This window comes from Gobio gobio, assembly GCF_949357685.1.
Source record: "Gobio gobio genome assembly, chromosome: 22".
Taxonomy (NCBI): Eukaryota; Metazoa; Chordata; class Actinopteri; order Cypriniformes; family Gobionidae; genus Gobio; species Gobio gobio.
The window spans coordinates 6,963,946-6,987,964 of record NC_137118.1 but is presented as its reverse complement, the minus strand read 5'-3'; the positions used below and the strand labels follow the sequence as shown (position 1 = coordinate 6,987,964).

Sequence of the window (24,019 nt, the reverse complement as noted above, 5' to 3'; positions counted from 1 at the left end):
ACCCTGGCAACTCCCCGAAACACCCAGCAACTGTCCAGACCACTTAGGAACCACCCAGAACACAATAGCAACCTCTCAGCAACCATCTAGAACATCCTGGCAACCAATGTTCCCTCTAATTTCTTTTCTCGCTGAGCAAAACTTTTCTCTATTGGGCGGACATTTTGGTCACCTGAGAAAAAACATTCTTTACCTGTACATTGTATGTAAACACACACAAAAACGTGGTTTCATCATGCAGTTATAACTTTTAACTTTAATGTGCCATTTCTATTTTATTTAACCGTTGATATATTAGTGATATATTCACTAGTGATATATTAAATAAAAAGATAAAATAAAAACAGTTCATTCGGAAGCCCCTAAATTGAGCACATTTTACAGTGCTGTTAACTGTAGCCTTCTTTACCAAGAAATACTATTAAAATCTCCCCCAGGACAGTTCAATTCTTTATAATATAATATTAAAATAATTAAGCGGTTACACTGAGATGGTTCTACAGGCAGCATAAAACCATCGATATTAAATGTTTGTTTATTGCTTATGATGAAGATTTTCTATAGCAGGGGTTTTCAAACGTTTTAATGGCAAGGATCCCTAAACAATCCCCTTGTGAGATGCATTCTTTATTAGGCTTAGCCTACAATATAATACAATTATAATAGCCTATAATATAATATAAAAAACTAATGGAAGTATTTAAACTAATAGTATATTATATCAATTTAAATTCTTCAATTTGTTAAAAAAAAACTAACTGAAGTAATTAAATAGATCTAATAGCTAAATATATTCAAAGGAACATGTGAACTCTTTTTATAGTTATCTAAACATCACTGAAACCCAAACCACAGACACGTCTATTTAAGCTGATGTGTGTTACTTTGGTGTTTAGAGTTGGCACACTACACTTGTGGTGGGTGTAACTGTAAATGTCTGTTTTGTTACCGTGCTGTGTCCATCATCTGTTATTTCCACCACTTAATCAAGCCACTCTTCTTTAAAACATGATGAGGTTTTATTTCACATGTCTTTGCGTTTCTCGTTGCCTCTCATTTTGAGCTCTTTGGACCGCAAATAGGATCGCACTGCTGTTCACACATGACATTGTCTTTCTATGAAACCTGTAAACCGCATCCACCGGTTCTAACACGATAGCGATACTAACTCTATAGCGGTTAAACAGAGCTCTGCAATTATTTCTCATTTAAACTACAATAAAATGGATTTCTCCCCACATTTCGCATCTGTGTCTGTCGTCTGCGCTGCATTTTATTCTATCTGCACGCGCGCAGCTAAGAGGGAACATTGCTGGCAACCACTTAGCAATGCACCACTGACAACCATTCCCATCAACCTATAGCTTCTCGGTGGTGACTAGTTGCATCTGACCCTAGAACTAAGGAGAAATCACAAATATAAAGAGAAACAAGCTTGAAGAATATCCTGTGTTCTTTCAGTCATCGCCCAAGCAACCCCTCAGAACACCTAGCAACTGTCCAGACCACTTAGGAACCACCCAGAACACACTAGCAACCATCTAGAACACCCTGGTAACTCCCCAAAACACCCAGCAACTGTCCAGACCACTTAGGAACCACCCAGAACACACTAGCAACCTCCTAGCAACCGTCTAGAACACCCAAGCAACCCCTCAGAACACCTAGCAACTGTCCAGGCCACTTAGGAACCATCCAGGACACGCTAGCAACCATCTAGAACACCATGGCAACTCCCCAAAACTCCTAGCTACTGTCCAGACCACTTAGGAACCACCCAGAACACACTAGCAACCTCCTAGCAACCATCTAGAACACCCTGGCAACTCCCTGAAACACCCAGTAACTGTCCAGACCACTTAAGAACCATCCAGGACACGCTAGCAACCATCTAGAACACCATGGCAACTCCCCAAAATTCCTAGCTACTGTCCAGACCACTTAGGAACCACCCAGAACACACTAGCAACCTCCTAGCAACCATCTAGAACACCCTGGCAACTCCCTGAAACACCCAGTAACTGTCCAGACCACTTAGGAACCACCCAGAACACACTAGCAACCTCCTAGCAACCATCTAGAACACCCTGGCAACTCCCTGAAACACCCAGTAACTGTCCAGACCACTTAGGAATCACCCAGAACACACTAGCAACCTCCTAGCAACCATCTAGAACACCCAAGCAACCCCTCAGAACACATAGCAACTGTCCAGACCACTTAGGAACCACCCAGAACACATTAGCAACCATCTAGAACACCCTGGCAACTCCCTGAAACACCCAGTAACTGTCCAGACCACTTAGGAACCACCCAGAACACACTAGCAACCTCCTAGCAACCATCTAGAACACCCTGGCAACATATATTTTGCACTTGTAGCTGTTTTGTAAAGGAAGACTACAGAGTAGTTTTGCATATCCCAATATATGTTTTGCATATCCCATATTGCATATGAGCTGCGGTGTTGCGTGAGGTAGCGATGTGTCCTATGGAGTAATGGCTCTGTTCAAGCACACCCCCGCTCCTCTCGATAAGAGGTGAGGCACATACAAAAACCTCATCCGCCCCAGCAGCGCAGAGGGAATTAGCATACGTTAGTTGCCTGTAGGCCGAGATTATTGTTCTGTCTTGAATTCAATTTCTCCTACCTCAGGACAAGCCTCTGTACTAGGATTAGCTCTCTCTGTGCATCCGTCACTCAGTGTCCTCAAAGGTGTGCTGTCTTCTCCCTGGCTTTTGTGGTTACCATGTGACATGTTATCAGTGTGCACCGCATGGATTGGGTTTAAATGATTCACGGACATGGCTGGGAACTGGTGTGTGTCAGAGGTGTTGAAGCTTAAATGATCGCTGTGAGCTCAACAGTCAGCATATGGGCATCTCTAGGATTCATCCGTGTAATGGTGACACTCTGAGTGTTATAGATGTTGAAATATTATAATGTAGTTCCTGTGTGAACCATGCCGCCAATTTTCCTGTGATAGTTATGAAGACGGAAGGTGTGACGTGTTTGATGTGGGATGGATGTTGTTTGCTGGTAATGGATATGTCAGATGTTAGAGAGTAGAGATGTGTGTAAATGTTCTACAGACATGTGATCAGGTGAGTTTGACTATGCAAATGAGAATCTGTGGAGTCTGATCAAATGACTCTTATGAGCCAGTTTGTTAAGTGACTCTTTTCCTTAACTATTCGTGAAACTCGAATCTCTATCATTACTATCTTTATTTGACGATGTGTAGTAAAAAAATACATTTGCAACATTAATGATAAACAAATACATAAAACATATGTTATATTACCGTATTGTTCAGATAAGACGACCCCCCACTTTTTCAAGATGTACCTTTTGTACTTTTATTCCTATTTACATTTTTTTATTAAAAAAGTATAATAAATACTAGGGGTGGCACCACGGTACATGGAAAAAAAACGAACCGTTCGGTTCGCTTGTCTCGGTTCGGAGTGTGTGCGTCGCGCGGTTCGACGTGCCCGTATCCTCGTGCCCGTATGTTACCTCAAGACAGTGGGTGTCCTTTTCGCGCAAAATAAGAGGTGTGTGTGTGTGTGTGTGTGTGTGTGTGTGTGTGTGGGGACTGGTAATCCCTACAACAAAGTCCCCACAAAGATGGCAATATCCGAAATCCTCGTCCTTGTGGGGACATTTTTTGGTCCCCATGAGGAAAACGTGTTATAAATCAGACTAAGTGATGTTTTTTGAAAATGTAAAAATGCAGAATGTTTCCTGTGATGGGTAGGTTTAGGGGCAGGGGCAGTGTAGGGGGATAGAAAATACAGTTTGGTATAAAAACCATTACGCCTATGGAAAGTCCCCATAAAACATGAAAACCCAACATGTGTGTGTGTGTGTGTGGACATACAGTAAAGTAAAAGTGGAGTGCTGCAGGTCACGTCACGTGTAGAAAAGCAAGTGAGAGAGATAAGGAAGGCTGCTCGGAGTTGGAGGATGTGCCGGCGTCGTATAGCAGGCAGGGCAGATGCAGTCTGGAGAGCCCGTTGCGCATACACACACTGGCAGTGTTTGTCTCGCGCAGCTGAACCGCGGCTCGTGTATTGCAAATACAGACAAATACTGTCCATTCTGTCACATTTTTCCGGTGTTCTCCTCCGACCCCTGTCTGTCTCATGCTTTGATTTATGATGGGCAGCATATATCTGCTGCAAATGCGACCGTGTTCCCCTCTGTCTCATACACACATGCATATATAACATGTTGTATATAAGTAGTTCACATGATAAATGTAATATTTAAAAGTTAAGATATGCTTCTAGTTTTAATAATTTAAACATGCCTTTGAAGTTTGGGCAAAAACTTCTGGCAGTGTTGTGTTTTGATATAACACATTTTTAATACTGTATCCTAAATTGTGGATGATTAAGCTATATATATCATATGCTGAAGTAAATTTCTGGAGTGTTAACGATTAAAAACAACCTAAAACCGTGACCCTAAAACCGTGATACGAACCGAACCATGGGTTTTGTGAACCGTGCTACCCCTAGTAAATACTGGTGAAATGTACTTTTTGGCATACCATAAAAATAACCTGTAGCCTATCCATCTCAAAGTGAAAACCATGTAGCCTACCAACATTTCATTAACAGTAGAAATTAAATCTTGTTGTAGTAATATATAATTACAACACTTGTGGTGGTGGACAGGGGAACACATGGCACCAAGATGCACTATGGGAATAAGGCAAGCCGGCGGAGGCAGTGTGATGCTTTGGGCAATGTTCTGCTGGGAAACCTTGGGTTCTGCCATCCATGTGGATGTTACTTTGACACGTACCACCTACCTAAGCATTGTTGCAGATCATGTACACCCTTTCATGGAAACGGTATTTCTAGGTGGCTGTGGCTAAAATGGCAAAAATGGTTCAGAAATGGTTTGAGAAGCACGAGTTTGAGGTGTTGACTTGCCTCCAAATTCCCCAGATCTCAATCCAATCGAGCATCTGTGGGATGTGCTGAACAAACAAGTACGATCCATGGAGGCCCCACCTCACAACTTACAGGGCTTAAAGGATCTGCTGCTAACATCTTGGGTCTAGTGGAGTCCATGCCTCAACGGGTCAGGGCTGTTTTGGCAGCAAAAGGGGTCCTACACAATATTAAGAAGGTGGTCATAATGTTATACCTGATATATATACCTGATCGGTGTATATCATATTTTATTGGAAATAAAACTATTTTGTAACATTTTAACAATCTTTACTGTTGCTGATCAATTTATTACGTCCTTGCAGAAGAACAGAAGAAACATATACATTTCTTTCAAAAGACGATGTAAAACAAAATCTTACTAACCCCAAACATTTGAATGGTAGTGTGTGTGTATATTATTTTTATGATTAAAAAAGCAAGCCCAGAGTCATCCCAGTCGGTCTTGCCTTGTTCCAGGCTGACACTGAATATATATGAGTTCCTCACTAGTTTCAGTATTACTGCATTAAATGGGGTGATAAAATGAGCGGTGACTCACCATATTGAAAACTTGAAGACTTGGAGGAGGTATTAACTGAACTGAAGTTTATGGAGAGAAATGTTCTCCGGTGGGTTCATCAGAGACTTATAAAGAAATACAAGGATCCCCTCGGCTAAGTTATGCTGAAAAGAGTTTTATTGCTATATCTAAAGTGAACACCACAAAGTTTTTCACACCGGTTAATCGCTGACAGTTTAAACGGTTTAAATGCGGCCTTGATTATGACAAGAGCTTCATAACAACTCTGTATAATCAAGATTCTGAAGTAAAATACACCTCGTATTTGACCCCCGGTTCTCATCTGCCAGTTTCTCCCCTCTCTCGCCAGTTCTGCATCGCTGCTAACGTGCAAATTGCCTTGTCACAGTTATGTTTTGACAGGAAGCTACGCTAATGTAGCACACTAATTAATGGGTCTCTAAATACAGCCAGATTTAGACAAGAAATGCAAATGTGAAATCGGGTCTGATGCCAATGAAAAAAATTTTGTGCCGAGGAAGACGGTCGGGGCGAATTTCGACAATGCTCCCGGGAGCTCCAGGTGCCCAATTGCAGCTTCACAAAATTCCCCTGTGAATCCTGAAGGTTTGTGTGTGTGTTTGTTGTGCCTCAGAGGGGCTAGTTATCTACCGCTTGCAGCCCGGTTCCTCTCGACCTCCCTCGGGCTGAGTGGCCTGGCGTAATTGAGTGCCACCTGAAAGGTTGTTCTGAAAGGTGGGTTATCTGCCCGCTCTAATCCCACAGGAGGACAGCACAGGGGGAGGAAGGGGACAAGCCCCTGAGGGCTGGAGTCACTTTCTGCCAGCCACAAGGCATTATGGGAAAAGTCACTTTGAAAATATCAATGACTTGTGTGGTACCTATGATGGTTTAGCTCATTATATTTGTCTGCATGTCTACAGGAGTGTTTTACAAATGACTCCGTATGTGTGAGTAAAAGTAAAGATGCTCAAGGTTAACGTAACACTTGGGAGAAGTACTACAAGTTTTAAAGCAAAGGATATATGAAAGAGTGGCATGATTAATGGAATTAAGTGTTTTGAGCCTTCTTGTTTAAACAATTCCATACAAACATTCAATCAAAAGAACAATTAGTTTGAGAGTCAGACATTATTATCTGCATCCCACACTCAGTGATATATGAACTATATGATCTATAATCCCATGAGCATTGCGACTGACACAATGGGAACAAATAAAACTCATTTATTTATTTTGTTTATTGTATTATATTCATATTTATACAAATATGAGAAGTTATATGAATAATGAATTTAAATAAATAGATTTTTCTATAGAGAAAATGGTAACACTTCACAATGTTTAATTTGTTTACATTAGTTAATGTATTAACTAACATGAACTACCATGAGCAATGCATTTGTTATACTGTTTTTGATAAGTTTATTTGATCAATTATTTAAGTTTAATAAATGCTGTAGAAGTGCAGTTCATTTTTAGTTAATGTTAACTAATGTAGTTTGTTATATATATATAACTAATAAATATAAAATATACTGTATAACTAATGCTATATATTTTAAAATTAAAATATTTATTATTCATTTTATAATAAAAATATAATGGCGATAATATTATTACTATTATGAATAGAATAGTTTTTTTTTTTACATATAAAAAGTAAAAATCCCAAATGTTCTAAATTATTACAACTTTTTAGGATTATAGATTTTTTTTTCACCCTACAAACTAAATTTTTTCAAAAATCGATTTTGTCAATATACAATTACTTTGCGATTCAGACTTTTTATATATATTTATAGATATTCATATATATAAGAAGTTTTAATAATATTGATAATTTGGAATTTTAACTTTTTATAATTCAAATATTATTATTATCATCATCATTTAGAATAGAATAGAATATTTTACTTACAAAAAGTAAAAGTATATATTTGCGCATATATATTATATTATATTATATTATATTATATTAATTATATTATATTATATTATATTATATTATATTATATTATATTATATTATATTATATTATATTATAATATAATATAATATAATATAATATAATATAATATAATATAATATAATATAATATAATATAATATAATATAATATAATATAATATAATATAATATAATACAATATATTATATTATATTATATTATATTATATTATATTATATTATATTATATTATATTATATTATATATATAAAGAAGATAAGTCTGAATCGCAAAGGAATTGTATAGTCACAAAATCGATTTTTAGAAGAATGTATTTGGTAGAAAAAGAATCAATACTAATACTATTATTACTGATCATTTATATTTTTTCCCCCCAAGTGGAGTATTTCATGAATCAGTTTTGTGACGATATAGACAGTCAGTCATCATCCTCAGAAGCAGATCTCTGTTCTGTTGGCCGGAGCCCAGTGAGTGTTTGTTTTCTGCTGTGGCCACGACATGCCCTTCAGACTGCGTGCATCAGATTGCACTGTATCCTCGTGCTGTTTGAAGGGAGACGTGTGCGGCACATTAACTTCCAGACAAGCTCAAGGACAAGAAACTGGCTCTATAGAGAATGCTGAGAGTTCACTTTTCTCTGTGTGTGTGTGTGTACACTTGTACTGACTGCTGGTTTTCTGTCTGTTTAATGCACTTTGTTTGTCTCGTTCTCTTGCAGGCGGAACCTTACCAAGCTCTCGCTGATCTTCAGTCACATGTTGGCCGAGATTAAAGCCATCTTTCCAGGTGGACAGTTCCAAGGAGACACATTCCGCATTACTAAGGCAGACGCCGCCGATTTTTGGAGAAGGTCATTTGGCGAAAAGTAAGTTTTCTTCTCATTGCTAGATTCATCTGCCAAATCAGATGTGATCTTTCCAGTGTTTCATTACAGCTCCAATCAATTAAAACTCTTTGTCATGGAGAAATGCCTTTTCTCTCCTCCATTTAGCAGCGAGTAAGTGGGGTGAACTGTCTGGTCATGTGTTGGAGTGCTGCTCTTGAGTCAGCCCTGTGATTTAGCATACATCTGCACACTAAACCAGACACGATGATGCCTTTCCTAACTGCTCTAGTCAGCGTTTTGAGGTGAAGGTCACTGGTTTGCTGATTTTTTTTCAGGCTAATAGAGAGCATTAAGGGTCTTCTGCCTCTGGCTTAATTCTGGAATATGAGTTTTCTCAGACAACTTGACCAGCCTGGGCTTGTTTGCTGGGCAGAGTTTCAGTGTTTTGCTGTTCTGTCAGCATATAAATATAGATAGAGCAGATAACATTGTGGCAGTTCATGCTAGTGGATTAGCAAGATTGGCTAGTTCAGGAGTTTTCAAACTGGGATACGGGAATCCCCAGGAAGTTCTAGGTGGTCCACAGTAAAAGAAAATAATAGTAAATAGAATTAAACTCGAATAATGTCATTTTTTCCTTGTTTTATTATTGTGTTCTAAAGATTAGTCATAAATCATGTAATGTAAATCATTTTTAATTCTGTTTAGTTTTATGTTTTTCTTCAGGTTTACAATTTCACAGGACTCTAACAACTTAATACTTAATAGAAACTAAATGATTTCCAGAGAATAATATAGTAGTAATACAGTAAAAAAGCATGAAAGCTCACAATGTCCTCAGAGAAAAACATCTTCAAAGGTTTTATTCAGAGGCCAGAACATTGCCAGAAAATATTTTGAACATATTAAAAATTTATGCTTTTATAAATTATCCACCGAAAAAAAGAAAATATATAACTGGCATCAAAAAGTTAAGAAACATTATATTATATTATATTATATTATATTATATTATATTATATTATATTATATTATATTATATTATATTATATTATATTATATTATATTATATTATATTATATTATATTAATTATATTAATTATATTGTATTGTATTGTATTGTATTGTATTAAATTATTAATTATAGTATATTAATTATATTATTAATTATAGTATATTTTTGTTTTTATATATTATTATTTATTATATTTTATTTTTTAATGGCATTACAAATATCTTTTTGATTGTATTCAGTTTTTTTAATACTCAAGTACGTGGTGATTTAGTCGACTATTCAGTTTTTTTTCTCTGGTGCGTTGCTTTGAACTTTAATTTAAATTTAATTATATACATTTTAATTATATACATTTGTTTGAGGAGTTATTCTTTCTGTCATTTTAATTGCTTCTCCTGATAGGAGAAAAAAAATGAAGCAATAATTTGGAATTAAGATGATTTACATTCCAAGCGCAACGCTCAGACACATCGCCTGAGCGCAGATCTTTAGATCTTTAAGAGGTGTCGTCCGTTTGTAATGTTTAATTCATTTGCAATTTCTGCTGCTGCTGCATGTTATCTTCTGTTTAATCCAGCAAATCGGAGGGTTAAAGGAAGTGTGAATGTGTGCACGGATACACAGATGAGAGAGAGAGAGAGAGAGATGGGAAAGACTGGAGGAGTCTCTAGTGTGTATCTAGTTACCGCTCTGATATATTATAGATTATTATAAAGGTCTACTTCCCGCTCTGTACAGAGGAAGTGTGCATGAGTCATTGATACGAGAAACAGAGCGGCCTTCCTTTAGCTCTTCTATCTCCGTTTCTCTCTCTCTCTGTGTATGGAAATAGAAAGCTCAGCATCCTTATGCCATCAATCCAGCGAGCACTAGAGCTCAGATCTGTAGCTTTCAGAGTTACAGTTGTTACACAGCAAATCTATATAAGCATGTCTGTGCATGTTTTTGTATTTTGAGATACTGTACATTTAACACGTACAGCTGTTTCTAAAAGTCTTGGTGGAAAATCCTGGTTTGAGGATTTTGAAAAGTTGGAATGAAGAAACATTTCAGATTTCTAGGTCTGCAATCAAATAAGTAAATTAGTGACAATAATCAAGTGAACTCTTTGTCCGACGTTCTTGCTTCCAAGTTGGTTACAAACTTGTGGAGGTCTTATGCTGCGTTCCAGGCAACCCATAACCTGTGTTTTTCCAACCTCCTACCCGCGAAAGTGCACTGGAACGGCAGTCAAACCCGTGACTTCCCACCCGTGAACTCTGTACTAGATCAATGTACTCCCAGTTACGAGCTCTGACGTCACATAGCCCGCGGAAAAACAATGGCAGCCCTTACGGATGCTGTGTTTATGAAAGTCATAACGTAAAATAAAAGGTATAACAGCTTCTCTTGCCTTATGCACCATTTTTTCCTCCTTCGTTTCCCTCCAATAAGCAAGGAGTAAGCACATTTGGCGATAGAAATTATTGTAAATGAGCATATGCCCTGTACGGTCCATCATGCTTTGGTTTGGTGTCACTTTGCCTGGAACGCTACAAAGTCGCGAATCGTAACTTACGGGCTCAAAAAACTGCCTTTTAACTACGAAAATTGTAATGTGTATTGAAATAGTTTTATCCTAGTAGCAAATAAGGCTGCAAATAAAAAAAATATTTTGTGGAAAGAAATTTTATTCAGCAAGGTCACATTAAATTGATAAAAAGTGACAGTAGTGTTGGGCGGTATACCGGTTCATACCGAATACCAGTGTTTATTTTGATAATGATATGAATTTTTATTATACCGGAATACTGGTGTATGCCGCTTAAACTACGTTCAGAGCGTAGCGTGACTGTTTGAGAGTGGTCCCGTTTCACTGTTGCACTGTAGTGAGGGCACTGCTGAGATCACATTACAGCCTACACTCTAAAAAAGGCTGGGTTAAAAATAACCCAAGTTGGGTTGAAAATGGACTAACCCAGCAATTGGGTTGTTTTAAGCAAACATTTAACCCAACCGCTGGGTTAAAACAACCCAATTGCTGGGTTAGTCCATTTTCAACCCAACTTGGGTAATTTTTAACCCAGCATTTTTTAGAGTGTATGATTACAGTGGAGAATTCAAACATGCGTCAATGAGTTTAACAACGCTCACCACATGGATATAGATCAGATACAGACCGGAGTGAGTGCGTTTAAGTTTTTTTATGGACAAATTTCATATACTCTAGTGCCCTAAACATGTACCAGCTCCATGTATGTGCGCACATTTAATCACGTCTTCTTCAAATGAAATATATGTGCAAATAAGGACACTGATACTACCTATCATCAACGCGATGACACGATGGATTATTCTGATACACAGAAGACAATGATGTAGACAGAATATTCTAAGAAGAATGGGCAAAAAAGTAACTTAATTCTTTCTGTGTTAAACTGACGTGTGTAATTTGTTCAGAGACTAGTGCTATTATTGGTTGTTGTCTCCCCACAGGATCATTTTGTGGGGCTTTGCAAACCTGTATTAATTCTAGAGTGGAATTTTTCTACGGTATTCTTTTAGTCAATCTACTGCAGTATTTCCTCTCTCAATCAGTAGAAAATGTGGTAAATGTCCCGGTCATGCATGGGGGAAATATACCGTCATATACAGCGAAACCGGTATCATTTAGAAAAATACCATGATATACATTTTTGGCCATACCGCCCAGCGACAGTGACAGTGAAGACATTTATGATGTGACAAAATATTTCCATTTCAAATAAATGCTGTTCTTTTGAACATTTTATTCATCAAAGAATCCTGAAAAAAACATTTTCCACAAAAATATTAAAATGCATTCTACATTGATAATATAATGTAATGGTTAAATTTTTCAACATTGATAATATAAGAAATGTTTCCTGAGCACCAAAGCAGCCAATTAAAATGATTTCTGAAGTATCATGTGACATTAAAGACTATTTTTGATCAAATAAATGCAGCCTTGATGCGCATAAGAGAATTCTTTCAACAACGTACTGGACCCAAACATTTGAACGGTAGATTATCATATAAACTTTTGTTTTTATAAGTAATAACGGTAACACTTAAGAATAATGGTCATTAGTTAACATTAGTTAACATGAACTAATAATGAACTGCACTTATAAAGCGTTTATTAATCTTTGTTAATGTTAATTTCAACATTTTATTAATGCATTATTCAAATCTTGTTAACATTAGTTAATGCAGTGTGAACTAACATGAACAAACCATGATCCGCTGGATTTATATTAACTAACGTTAACAAAGATGAACAAAAACAGTAACAAATGTACTGCTCATGGTTAGTTTATGTTAGTTAATACATTAACTAATGTTAACTAATTACCATTATTCTAAAGTGTTACCAATAACAATCAAATAATCACCCCCCAAAAAATATAAAAATGTTATTAGAATTCAAGAACTAAAAAACATGCTTATCATGGAAGAGGTGAATTAATTGACTTCCATATTTAAGGTATTTTTGGATAAATTATAAAAAATTAGCCTTCGGGGGGAAAAGTCAAAATTGAAGCGTTTGTAGTTTGTGATCTCAGACTTTTGGACCCGGCTGACTGTGTGTTTTTATACCCGTTCACTAGACCGAAAACAAGACTGTTGTGTTGTCACTGCAGTAATTCATCTCTCAGGTCAGAATGCTCTAAGACTAGAAAGATAATATCAGGCCTTATATGTTTTCTCTCTCTCTCTCTCTCTCTCTCTCTCTCTCTCTCTCTCTCTCTCTCTCTCTCTCTCTCTCTCTCTCTCTCTCTCTCTCTCTGTGTGTGTGCCTCTTGATAATGGAATATAATGCTTTTACTCAGAGGAACGAGAGAGAATGGAATATATGTGAGGTTGCCTCCCCCTCTCTCATCCGAACACCGTTCTCAGACCAGTTTCAGTTCTGTCTTCAGAAAGGTTTAGCATAGACTAAATGATGTATAGACTAACCCCGACCAGATGCAGATGCATTGTGGGTATTTGATACACAGATGATATAAGGAGGAAAAAAAAGGGCATCTACATTTTCCTCTGCAGTAGCAGCAGGAAGTCTTGCTCAGCGTTTCCTCATTATCAGTTCATATAAATGTCCTGCTGTTTCACTGACTGACGGGTTGAGGAGAGATTTGTTTTCAAGCTAATTTTTCTTATTAAACTCCCTTCTGTCCACCGAGACTCAAATCCGCTTTAAACTCTCGTTTAAATGCGGTAAGTGGCCACGGGCCAATAGGAGCACAGTATCCAGTGGCAACACTGAAGGCCACCGACTGAGCTGCCTGTTTTCTGTCTTAGTCTGGCGGCAGCTGTTTAGTGAATTAAAATAATGCACTCGCTGATTTTAGTCTGATAGCACGGGGATTATCACACAACCGAATCGCCCTAGAGCAGGCACTCCGATTGTGAATTTTACCCAATTTGTTTCTCTTAACGCACAACATGGCTTTGCGGAGGCTTTTTGGAGCCTTTAAATGGATTCAGAAATCTGCCTCGTGACCTGCCTCGCTCTGGGTCTCCACCCCTTCACTCATTTATTTATTGGCATAATGGTATTATGTGTGTCTCTACCTGTCCTGGATCAGTAATTGGCAAGGACAGGGTCCTTAATGAGCCTCCTTTTATGTCGTCCACTGAGAGATGCCCTCAGCCCATTAAAAAGTCATCTTTAATTAAGAGGTCAGCTATTCTAATACATGTAAGTAAACTAGATCTCGTCTTTCTTCACAGAACCAAGCTCAGCTCTTCCGTCCAGCTTCGTGAAGTGCATCAGAGACCGGTTTAAGGGGGATAATGCTCCAGAGAAATTTCTTGTAACGCCCCATATGGGAAATGTATTGATATTTACGAGGCAAGCTTTTATTTGTCTACCCTCCAGTAAACCCACCAGATTGATTCATTGTTTTCTTAACCGCACTGACCGACGCTTAGCAAGTGTGTCGGAGGCCAGAGTGAGTTTCCTTATTCCTGGCGATGCATCAGCACTTTTGCGCTGTTCCGCTGTGGCTGCTGATAAATACATATGCAAAACATGATTTTGCTCTGGGAAAATTCCATGCTAAACTGCAGTTTAATCATGCTGAAGATGCATAATGCACAGAACTCGTGACGTGGTGGAAATGAGTTTGAATGCGGGCGGAGATGATAGCCTACCAAATGACTTCTAGTTGTCTCTACATTTAGTTAAAGTGCCCCGTATAACTCATTTTGATTGGGGGGGTCTCCTACAACAGGTTTACATGCATCAAATTTTCTCATAATATACATTGCATTTTACCACATTTTTCAATGATTCTCAAACTACTCGACGGATGAATCAGTCTCTCTAAATCCCTCCTTTCTGCGAGTCTGTTGTGATTGGTCTACCGCTTACAGCGCATTTCAAAAGCTAAACGTCCATTACCATAACTGAACTTCAGCTCCATTCGCAGGCTTCCTAAAGCGATTGCACACACTGGAAAGACCGTAACGATATGGTTTTACCATATCAATCCAAGTCCGGTGATGAAACATTGGAAGAACTAGTTATCCAACCTGAACCTCGATCACAAAGACGACTTGAGCAGGACGTTTCTCAGTGATACGCTACACATTTTGAGGTACATTATGAGATGTTGCAGCTGTAATTCCTCACCATCAGCATTAACAAGAGTATGTCCATCTAAAAACCCTTGTGTATTTTTCTCCGTAATTGCGGTGTACATGCGGAAACTGTCAATAATGGTGCATATGTTAGCCAAGCACTAATGTGAATGACTGATGTAACATTAAAGTTTATAAAACAAATCTCCATCCTTTATCTTTACTCAAATTTGTAAGAACGACAGCAATTAATACACAAAGTTTTAGGTAAAAGGGGCCCACAGCTGAAGTATTTCAGTAAGACAGTAATAACCTGAGTTAGCCGAAAACTTACAGAATATAAAACACGAAACAATGTATTTTGAACACCCGGTGGAAAATATATACATCAATAATTATTCATACTTGCAGATTGTGAGTCTGATGAGCAAGCTGGTCCAAATAAACTGTGTACTGATCCATCTTTCAAGAGCAAGGTGTTGACGTGTTTGAGGGCGGGACAAGTTATTGTGACGTACAACATAGACGGTCATTATGCACATGTATTTTCTTGTGACGTAGAACCGTCACGCAGTGGGATTCGAGTTACAAACGACTCGTTTAGGCGGTTCAGAGTCGATTCTTTCTTATGGGAGACAATAACTTTATGTATAGAGCGCTTTCAACTTTACAACTCACAAACGACATGGAAGGGAATATTCCATAAAACCATAATAGTAGCACTTTAAACTTAGGATATTTTAGCACGAAAAAATTGCACAGCACCTTTTAAAGTGTCGTCAGATTTTTAAAACATCGTTTTGTCTTTCCATGCTCACCAAGGCTGCATTTATTTGTTCAAAAAAATACAGGAAAAACTGTAATCAGAATCACGTCTTCCAGTGAGTCATAGGAAGGGAAGTGTAATGTTGTATTGTTAATAATTAATTTAATAACTTTTATTTAAGGGCAATAGAAGCCAAGAAGTTGTCATTTATATAATGGGTTAAGCATGTGTGTAAGAAAGGTTTCTGAATGTGTTGAGACTTAGCCAGCAGGCCACTGCCCTCTCTAATAAGAATCTGCAGAGCTGATGTTTCCTCATTAACCTGCTGGTCTGTCTGATTCAGTGTGGATCTTCCACGCCATTGTCTCTTTATTGCCCTGATTAACAGGCTCTGATCCTCAGTCCCGCATAACTATTTTAATCCATAAATAGTTTCATTTCCTGACAGACTCAGGCTACTTGCAAAACCAGAAACTTTCTGGTTTTGGTCCCAAAGCAATCTTAGAATGATGGGTAATGCTCTCTCAGGGTGCCTGACACTGTCAGGTTGTTAAAACGAAGAGCAGTAGATCCTGTTTTCTTGTCTCACCTGAAGGAACAATATGACGTGCCATTTGCCCGAAGTGATTTATTATTATTTTTTGCGAACCAAGAAAAGAGAACAGGCTTAAGCCACCGTTCTGCTTTGTCTTTTCTTTTTCTCCTCCTGAGTGCATGTTTGTGTCTGAAAGTGTTAACCGGTCAATTTGTGACGGTCAGTGTTTATGAAACCGTTCTTTAGAGAAGTCGAAGCAGTGTGTGGGTGGCACTTTTCTCCACACGCTCTGCTATTTACCTCACAACCTCCATTTTGTGGCTGTCATAGACCACCAGGGGAACGTATACGACATTTTTACAGCACGTTTACAGTCATAGACACGGATACAGTATAAGAACTTGCATTCTTAGTCATTCTGGTGAATATGTCGTTTTTAAAGACAGAATGTTCTCTAATGTGTGGGATTTGTACAGTTTGAGGAACCCTCAGACTCGCAGCTAACCCATGGACTCCCAGTGTAAAATTTTGTTTTGAAAATCTTTTCACTGCATTTATACATTGCTTTGACGTGTCATGGCAACACACTCACATTTTCTTCAGAAATATCTAGTACTTCAATGTTTTCTCAGGCCAGTGAAGGATTTGATGTCTGATGCATGTGTTTATAGCCCAAAGCAACTGGATGCATTTCGAGAAGGATTTACACAAGTCTAATCCCAGTGCGCATTTGTGTGTTTCGTGTGGTTCCAGGACAATAGTGTCATGGAAAATGTTCCGGCAGTGCCTTCACGACGTGCACCCCATCAGCTCCGGGTTGGAGGCCATGGCTCTGAAATCTACCATCGACCTCACCTGCAATGACTATATCTCTGTCTTTGAGTTTGACATCTTCACTCGTCTTTTTCAGGTAACCCCATGAACCCCTCACCACCCACAATCCCATCCAAAGCCATTTATCTCAATGTCTCACCACGACAAACGTGTTAGACCTGCATTTAAGCTAGCATTTAAATGTCAACTACTTTCTGAAAATAGCTAATCTTAATAACGAAATCGATACAGAAGGATCACCCTTGTTTTTCTATCTCTCCAGCGTGGGTTGATCTACTCATTCCGTGGAGAAACCTTCTACATAGATGTGTCACAGATAACCACGATTAAATTGAAAACATCAAACACGTCTCAATGTTTTGTAGTCATCACGTCTCCGCGCACCGATGGAAAATAGTGCTAACACTGGGGATCACCTCTGTAAATGAGTGTTGAGTGGGAGGTTTGTTTAATGCAGAGGAATCCCTTAGAAAAACACACCTCATCTTTAACCACAACACACACATGCTTAAAAACCTGTGTTTGCACAAGCACTATTGCGTATATCAGTTGCAAAACGCCCACTTTTTGTCTACCTACTCGAGCTTTTGCTGCAAGAAATACTAAAATTCCCATAAATGTGTTGGAAGGACCCACATCATTTCATTAGCGTGGATTTGTTTATGTGTGTGAGTCAATCAGTGAGCAATATGGAGTTTTATCGGCTTCTAATCATCATGTGACCTTCCCCCGGCTGAATCACCACACACGACCCCCGCTACCTTACAGCCAAAGCCAACAAAACTGCACCCTGCTCATTTGAACATCCAAACGTCTCTTTGTAGCTCTTCTCCAGAATATCTGCAAATTGCTTAAGTCTCGATTGGTTCAGTCAGCTTGTATGGGAAAGAGGGAAACTTTTTCGTTTGACCACATATTCACAGCATCAAGAGTCCCAGCTGTTTTTCATTTAGTTCTGACATGTCAATAGGAGTTTATATAAGAATGCACAAAGAAACAAAGTATTGGACCATTAAGTCAGTCTTAAAAAATGTCTAAATATCATTGCATTAGAGGTCAGGGGTTATCAAAATGCTCTCTGGGGGCCATAAAGGGATACTACGAGATCTACAGAAAATGTGTAATAAAATAGGTTTTATAAAACCTTAATTATCTTCAGATAATTATTACATAAATATGTATATTTAAATATATTTAGTATGTTTAACTTGTCTGGCTATCATCAGACCAAGCTCAATTTAAGATTGAACATTGGTCTGGGGAGTCTGCTATGTATTTTCTACAGCACAAGCGGCGTGATAAATGAGCATAAATTAAATGACTCTGTACGCAATTGGATAGTCCTTCAACCTATCAGACCACAAGAGGCGTGATAAACGAGCATAATTCAAATGACACTGTATGCAATTGGATAGTCCTTCAACCAATTAGACCACAAGAGGCATGATCAACGGGCAACGACCCATCGCTTCCGTCATCATGTTAAACCCGCCAATAGCGCGACCGGTGGATAAGCCAGTCTGTGATTTGGTTCCCACAAAAAAAGTGTAACAAAAGCAGTACACTGTCAAAAAATGTTTTGGGTTTAACTTAAAAAAGTAAGTAACCTGGTTGCCTTAATTTTGAGTTCATTGAAATTAAAAATTTGAGTTAATACAATGAAGGAAATTGTTTTAATAAATAGAAACTCAAAATTGTATTGTATCTGAACCACATAAGTTTTAATAAATCATGAAAAAGCACAATTTGGCATGTTTCACTACATAATTACAAATAAAACACAATTACGCAACATGCTTATAAAATCTTTTATTAATTTTTGAATAAAGGGTGATTTGGTGGGTGACTTTTGGCCAGCATTTGTATTATTTTAGAATCTAAAGCACTTTTTGTTAAATGTTTGGTTTGTGTCTGTGCCGAGTTTCTTTTAAAATAAATGCAACTAAATTAAATTTAGATACAAATCTGATTTACTGATTAGATAGAGCAGTCATACATTTTTTTCTTAAGTGTTCAAATACTTTTTGAGTAAACTGTTGTATGTCCAGCTACAAGGGACAATAGTATTCCTAGTTTAGTTGGTGCGTTGGTTGGTGTGTCTCGATGTAACCATCTGGGAGGTCGATGATGGTCAAAATGAAACGTATGCTGGCGCATTCCAGTCTGACTTCTGTTTTCTATGCTATTTGAAGGATCACGGATTTCCTAAACTCACTACCTCTCTGTCTAATCCTTTTCTCTTCCCTGTAGCCATGGGGCTCAATCCTGAGGAACTGGAACTTTTTGGCAGTCACGCACCCAGGCTACATGGCCTTTCTGACGTACGATGAAGTGAAGGCACGTCTGCAGAAGTACATCAACAAACCTGGCAGGTACAGACTTGTCTATGTCTGTGTGTGTGTAACTGGATGGCTGTAATAGGCATACCATCTGCTGCGTGGTGCGTCGGGCCAGCCAGCTGTTTTTCTCCAGTCTGGCAGACGACCCCGCTTGCATGGGAAAGTGGGCGAGGCGGAGATGTTCGCTTATTACAGGAGTCTCTTTGTCTGTGCTCATGCCCTCGCCGACTCTTGTTTGTTATTTAGCATGCACTGCTTCTAGGATCTAGGATCAACGTAATCTGGAAATGAACTCATAACCTTTGCATTGGTAACCCAGATTGGACCATACCGGTATGCCAAGGGTGCATGCCGTAGGGAGACAGCGGTAGTTAAATCCAGTCTGTTTGGATTAGCTGATTAGAGAAACAGCATCGCATCTGTGCTGAAACAACTCCGAGGTCCAGAGCCAGACGGCAGGCGCGATTACACACTGGTTAGAGTCGTTTAATGCAACAGCAAGATAATAGCAAGGCCATAAAATAAGAAACTTTATGGGAAAGGACACCTCCTGTTTGATTTTCACCAGGAAGATGGGCCTTTTTAAATGGCTGATGTGGGTTGGAGAGATGTGGCTAAACAAACAGACAGAAGCAAAGGACGGTGGGTGGTCGCGCAGAACTGGATGCAAATACCAATCTACTGAAGAGGAGCAGCAGCTGTGTGTGTGCGGTTAGAGAAGGTCTTGGCGGCACCCAAGGGAACTATATGTGTTTCACGCTGAGTTTCTACCCGCAACAGTCACCTGGCAAAATCGGCCTTTTGACACGCTGGATGTTGTATTTATATCAGGAAACACACACTCGCTGCCTCAGCTCAAGAGCTTTTTATGATCTGTGTGTTTTTGTGTGTGATGGCTCTGAGGGTAATGGTGACTTCGCTTGATTCCTCTGACAATCGATTCCCAGATTCTCATCCACGTTGAACCTTTGCTCTCGGCCTACCAGGACCCGTGTCTGCCCAGTGTCACAGTGCATAGGAAGTTAAATTACCTCAAGAAACAAGCACTAATGGCTGGAAGCTCTTGTCAGATGAAAGTAAATGATGACTGAGCCAAAAGTGTTATGAAAGGGGTCTTCTGAACTTAATTTTGTGTGATGAACATACGGAAATCGAAGTCATTATTTACTGAAAACCTTGACATCTGTCCTGTAGGTCTACATGGCATGTTCCTGAGGGAAATAGCAATGTATGATTCATGACCAAATAATTCTTTTGACAAGGTTCTTTTTAATAAACTGCTTGATCCAGTTCACAAAACCAGTCTAAATTATTTGTTCATGAATCGAAGCAATTCAAGCCATTAGTTCAAATTCCAGTTTATGAAAAATGTTTAACTCGGTTTTTGATGGATTGCTTGATCCAGTTCACTAAACCAGTTTATTATGACTTAGTCATGAATCAAATTCACGAGGTCAGTGAAAAATAACCAACATTTTTCTATTTCTCACACAAAGCTGTCCTATGACCTAGGAGTGGGCGATATGACCAAAATCTTATATCACCATATGAGTAATTTTATTTAATGATATATATATATATATATATATATATATATATATATATATATATATATATATATATATATATATATATATATATATATATATATATATATATATATATATATAATATATATCTATATATATATATATATATATATCTATATCTATATCTATCTCTATATATCACTGTATAGCAATTTTTGCTTTAAATGTTTTTTATGATATAAAAATTTTTGATACCACTGAAATTTCATAATTCTTATAACCATTTGCAATATAATTGAAAAAACTAATACTAGCCTAAAAATTCTCTCAAGCTTACTGAAGACAAATAAACTACGATGAAGAAAGAGCAAAGAAAACAAACTACAATAGAACAAAAACACAAGTGAAATATACCTACCAGAAAAGCACTAGAAATGCTACATAAAGTTACCAAATATATATATAAAAAAACAATGTATAGTCTTTACTGTGTACATTAAAAACACATTTATTCTTTATTAAAGTTACAAAAGTGATTCAGTCAAGAGCAGTAAGAGATTTTCTCTTTTTGTTGTTGTTGTTGTTGTTGTTGTTGTTGTTGTTTGATTAGCAAGAATAATGCAGGTCAATTTGGATGCTGTCACTTTAAGACCGACTGCACGGATCCAGTATACTATTACTCGTGTGTTGTTCTTTCTCAACTATTTACAGTCACTTAAATGAATAAATGGCATAAATGATTTGGTTTACTTGCAAAACATGTCACTTTAACACTTTGGCATGTGTATTTAACCATTCAAGCACAATTAGGCAGCAAAAAGCACTAAAATCATTTCTCTGTCGTGTCTCTCAGAGAACGCGCACATTAGGGCTGGGCGATATGGCCAAAAAATGATCTTGATAAAATCTTTTCATATCAGTTGATATCGATAATAATCACAATACATGTTAAATATTTTTTGCTCCTTAGTGAAAGTTGTAGAAACCAGACTGTTACTTGTGGTTTTAAGCTACTCTTTATTGTCAGACTATGCAAACACTTCACGTTTTTTTAATTCCATACACTTTTCCAGTAATTTTCCTTAAAAAATTTATATATTAGTTTCTGCATGTGCTAATAGGTGATATTGTTTCTAGTCATGAAACAGGTTTGTGTGGCCTGACTTTGGCATATATCTTCAGCTGCAGTATTAATAATATTACACGTTTTGTCTCTTAGAAGTGAGTTGACCGTAGTAGTAGCTTGAGTTAGGAGGATGCAGATTTATGTTAAAACCTCATTTTTATACGGTAAAATTTAAATCTTATGACTGTTAAAATTTTGATTATTAAAATTAACAATTGGTCTTCCATAGTATCATAGATTTAGATCATGATAGTTAAAACACTCATATAGTTCTTCACTACCATGGTAAAATGTACAGTATCTAGGCTATATGGTTTCTATGGTATTTATGTGAAAAACACTAGCCTAAAAACATTTATTATAAATGCACTAATTCTTTAGCTAAATAAAAATACTGTAATAATATTCCATTACTCCTTTAATACATTTAATACATGTCTATATTAATAATATACAATTCTATATGAATATCCCACATTTCTGGCACAGTACCATGGTGCAGTAGTTAGTGTCACAACAGTAAATCCATGGTAAATTATGGATAAGATCGAACATCCTTCTGACTGTATCATTGAGCACAGCGTTTCTCCAATTCGTGCTACCTTTTATCAATAAATTCGTCGTCTTTGGATAATAACTCAAGGCTAGTTTCACTTTTGATTTAACGTTCGTCGCCGCTTCCACTCACGTGTGGAGTTTTCTTTGCCAGTGGAGCGTGTACTTTTGATGTGCAAGTTAAAAGCTGCACGCTGACTGGCTCTGACTGGCCGTTGTCACGTTTATTTCTGCTGTGTGATTGGGTGTTACAGTAATCCATTTCGAGTAAAAATGTTCAGAGCTTATCATCGTTATCGACATGAATTTTATTGCGATACGATATGATATCGTTTATCGGCCCAGCCCTAGCACACATATACTAAAATGAGTTAGCTTTTGCTGCTAATTGCGCTTCAACGGTTTAAAATTACCTGTTTTTAAACCGCAATACTTAAAAACACATGCAAACGATAAGCTTTCGTGACCGCGCAACGTCACATGAGCGTAACTGCGATAGAGACAACAGTTCAAAATCTCTAATGCTTGACAAATTTCTACCGGTTAATCGTGTCTACTGGTATATCGCCCACCACTAGTAGAGTGATTAAAAGTCAAATGGACCACTTTTATGATACCTAAATGGTAATTTTTATGAATATTTCCAACCTTAAAGCTTAAGTCCCCATTCATTCTAATTAGCATGGATTTTTTTTAATCAAAACTGAATTGCCTAAAACGAGTATCTTAGACTATGATCTGTCCTAGGACAGATGGTTTGGCTCAGCTGCGCTTCGATTTCAGAGTAAAAATTGACATCAAATCAGTTGAGAAAAATTGTTGAAGCTATTTTTGTCAGTTTCAGTGTTGGTATAGTTACTGAGTTTTGCTTATCCTCTAAATAAAGGGTGTCAAAAGGCAAATAATAAATGATGCTAGCAGTAAATTATGAATAAGAAAAGGCACTTTCAGTAAAATCGACTGTAGCAAGTCTAATATTAAACAAAAGAGATATGGCAGAGTTGAATTGGAAGTAAGCCTATAGAAAGTGTTAACAAGAGTGTAGACACTACAATGTTTCCCCCGTGTGTGAAAGAGCCGTGTCCAGTGTGAAAGCAGCACAGTTGAGCATTATGGGATTAATCACATTTAACACAGAGAGCTCCATTCATCCCTAGCAGCTGCATTAGAAATAACTCTAATGTAATTCAGAAATCCTGCAACAATCCCTTACATCAGACCGTGACCTTTTCGTGTGATGAGTCAATGTGTGTGGCCTTATGTCTCAAAATAGTTGCTCAAATGTGTCAAAACATAAGTGTTGCATTTACCACATCAAATGCTCTTATTTTGGCCTTTCTAACCGTTGTCTGATCCATTTTATTTGCGTAGATGTTAATTTTGTGAGCTCACATTAGAGCATTAACATTTACCATTGCACATCGAATTCTGTGCTCCAGCATTCAAGA

The 24,019-nt window shown here is 37.7% G+C and overlaps 1 protein-coding gene across 1 annotated transcript in view; it reads left to right on the top strand.

Moving 5' to 3' along the window:
- Positions 1-24,019, top strand: part of cblb (Cbl proto-oncogene B, E3 ubiquitin protein ligase) — a 93,328-nt gene that overhangs the window by 39,728 nt on the left and 29,581 nt on the right. Inside the window, exons 4-6 of the mRNA XM_079804835.1 lie at positions 8,179-8,325; positions 16,942-17,098; positions 19,273-19,394. Of these exons, the coding sequence (XP_079660961.1) occupies positions 8,179-8,325; positions 16,942-17,098; positions 19,273-19,394 (426 nt within the window). The remainder of the gene's footprint in view (positions 1-8,178; positions 8,326-16,941; positions 17,099-19,272; positions 19,395-24,019) is intronic.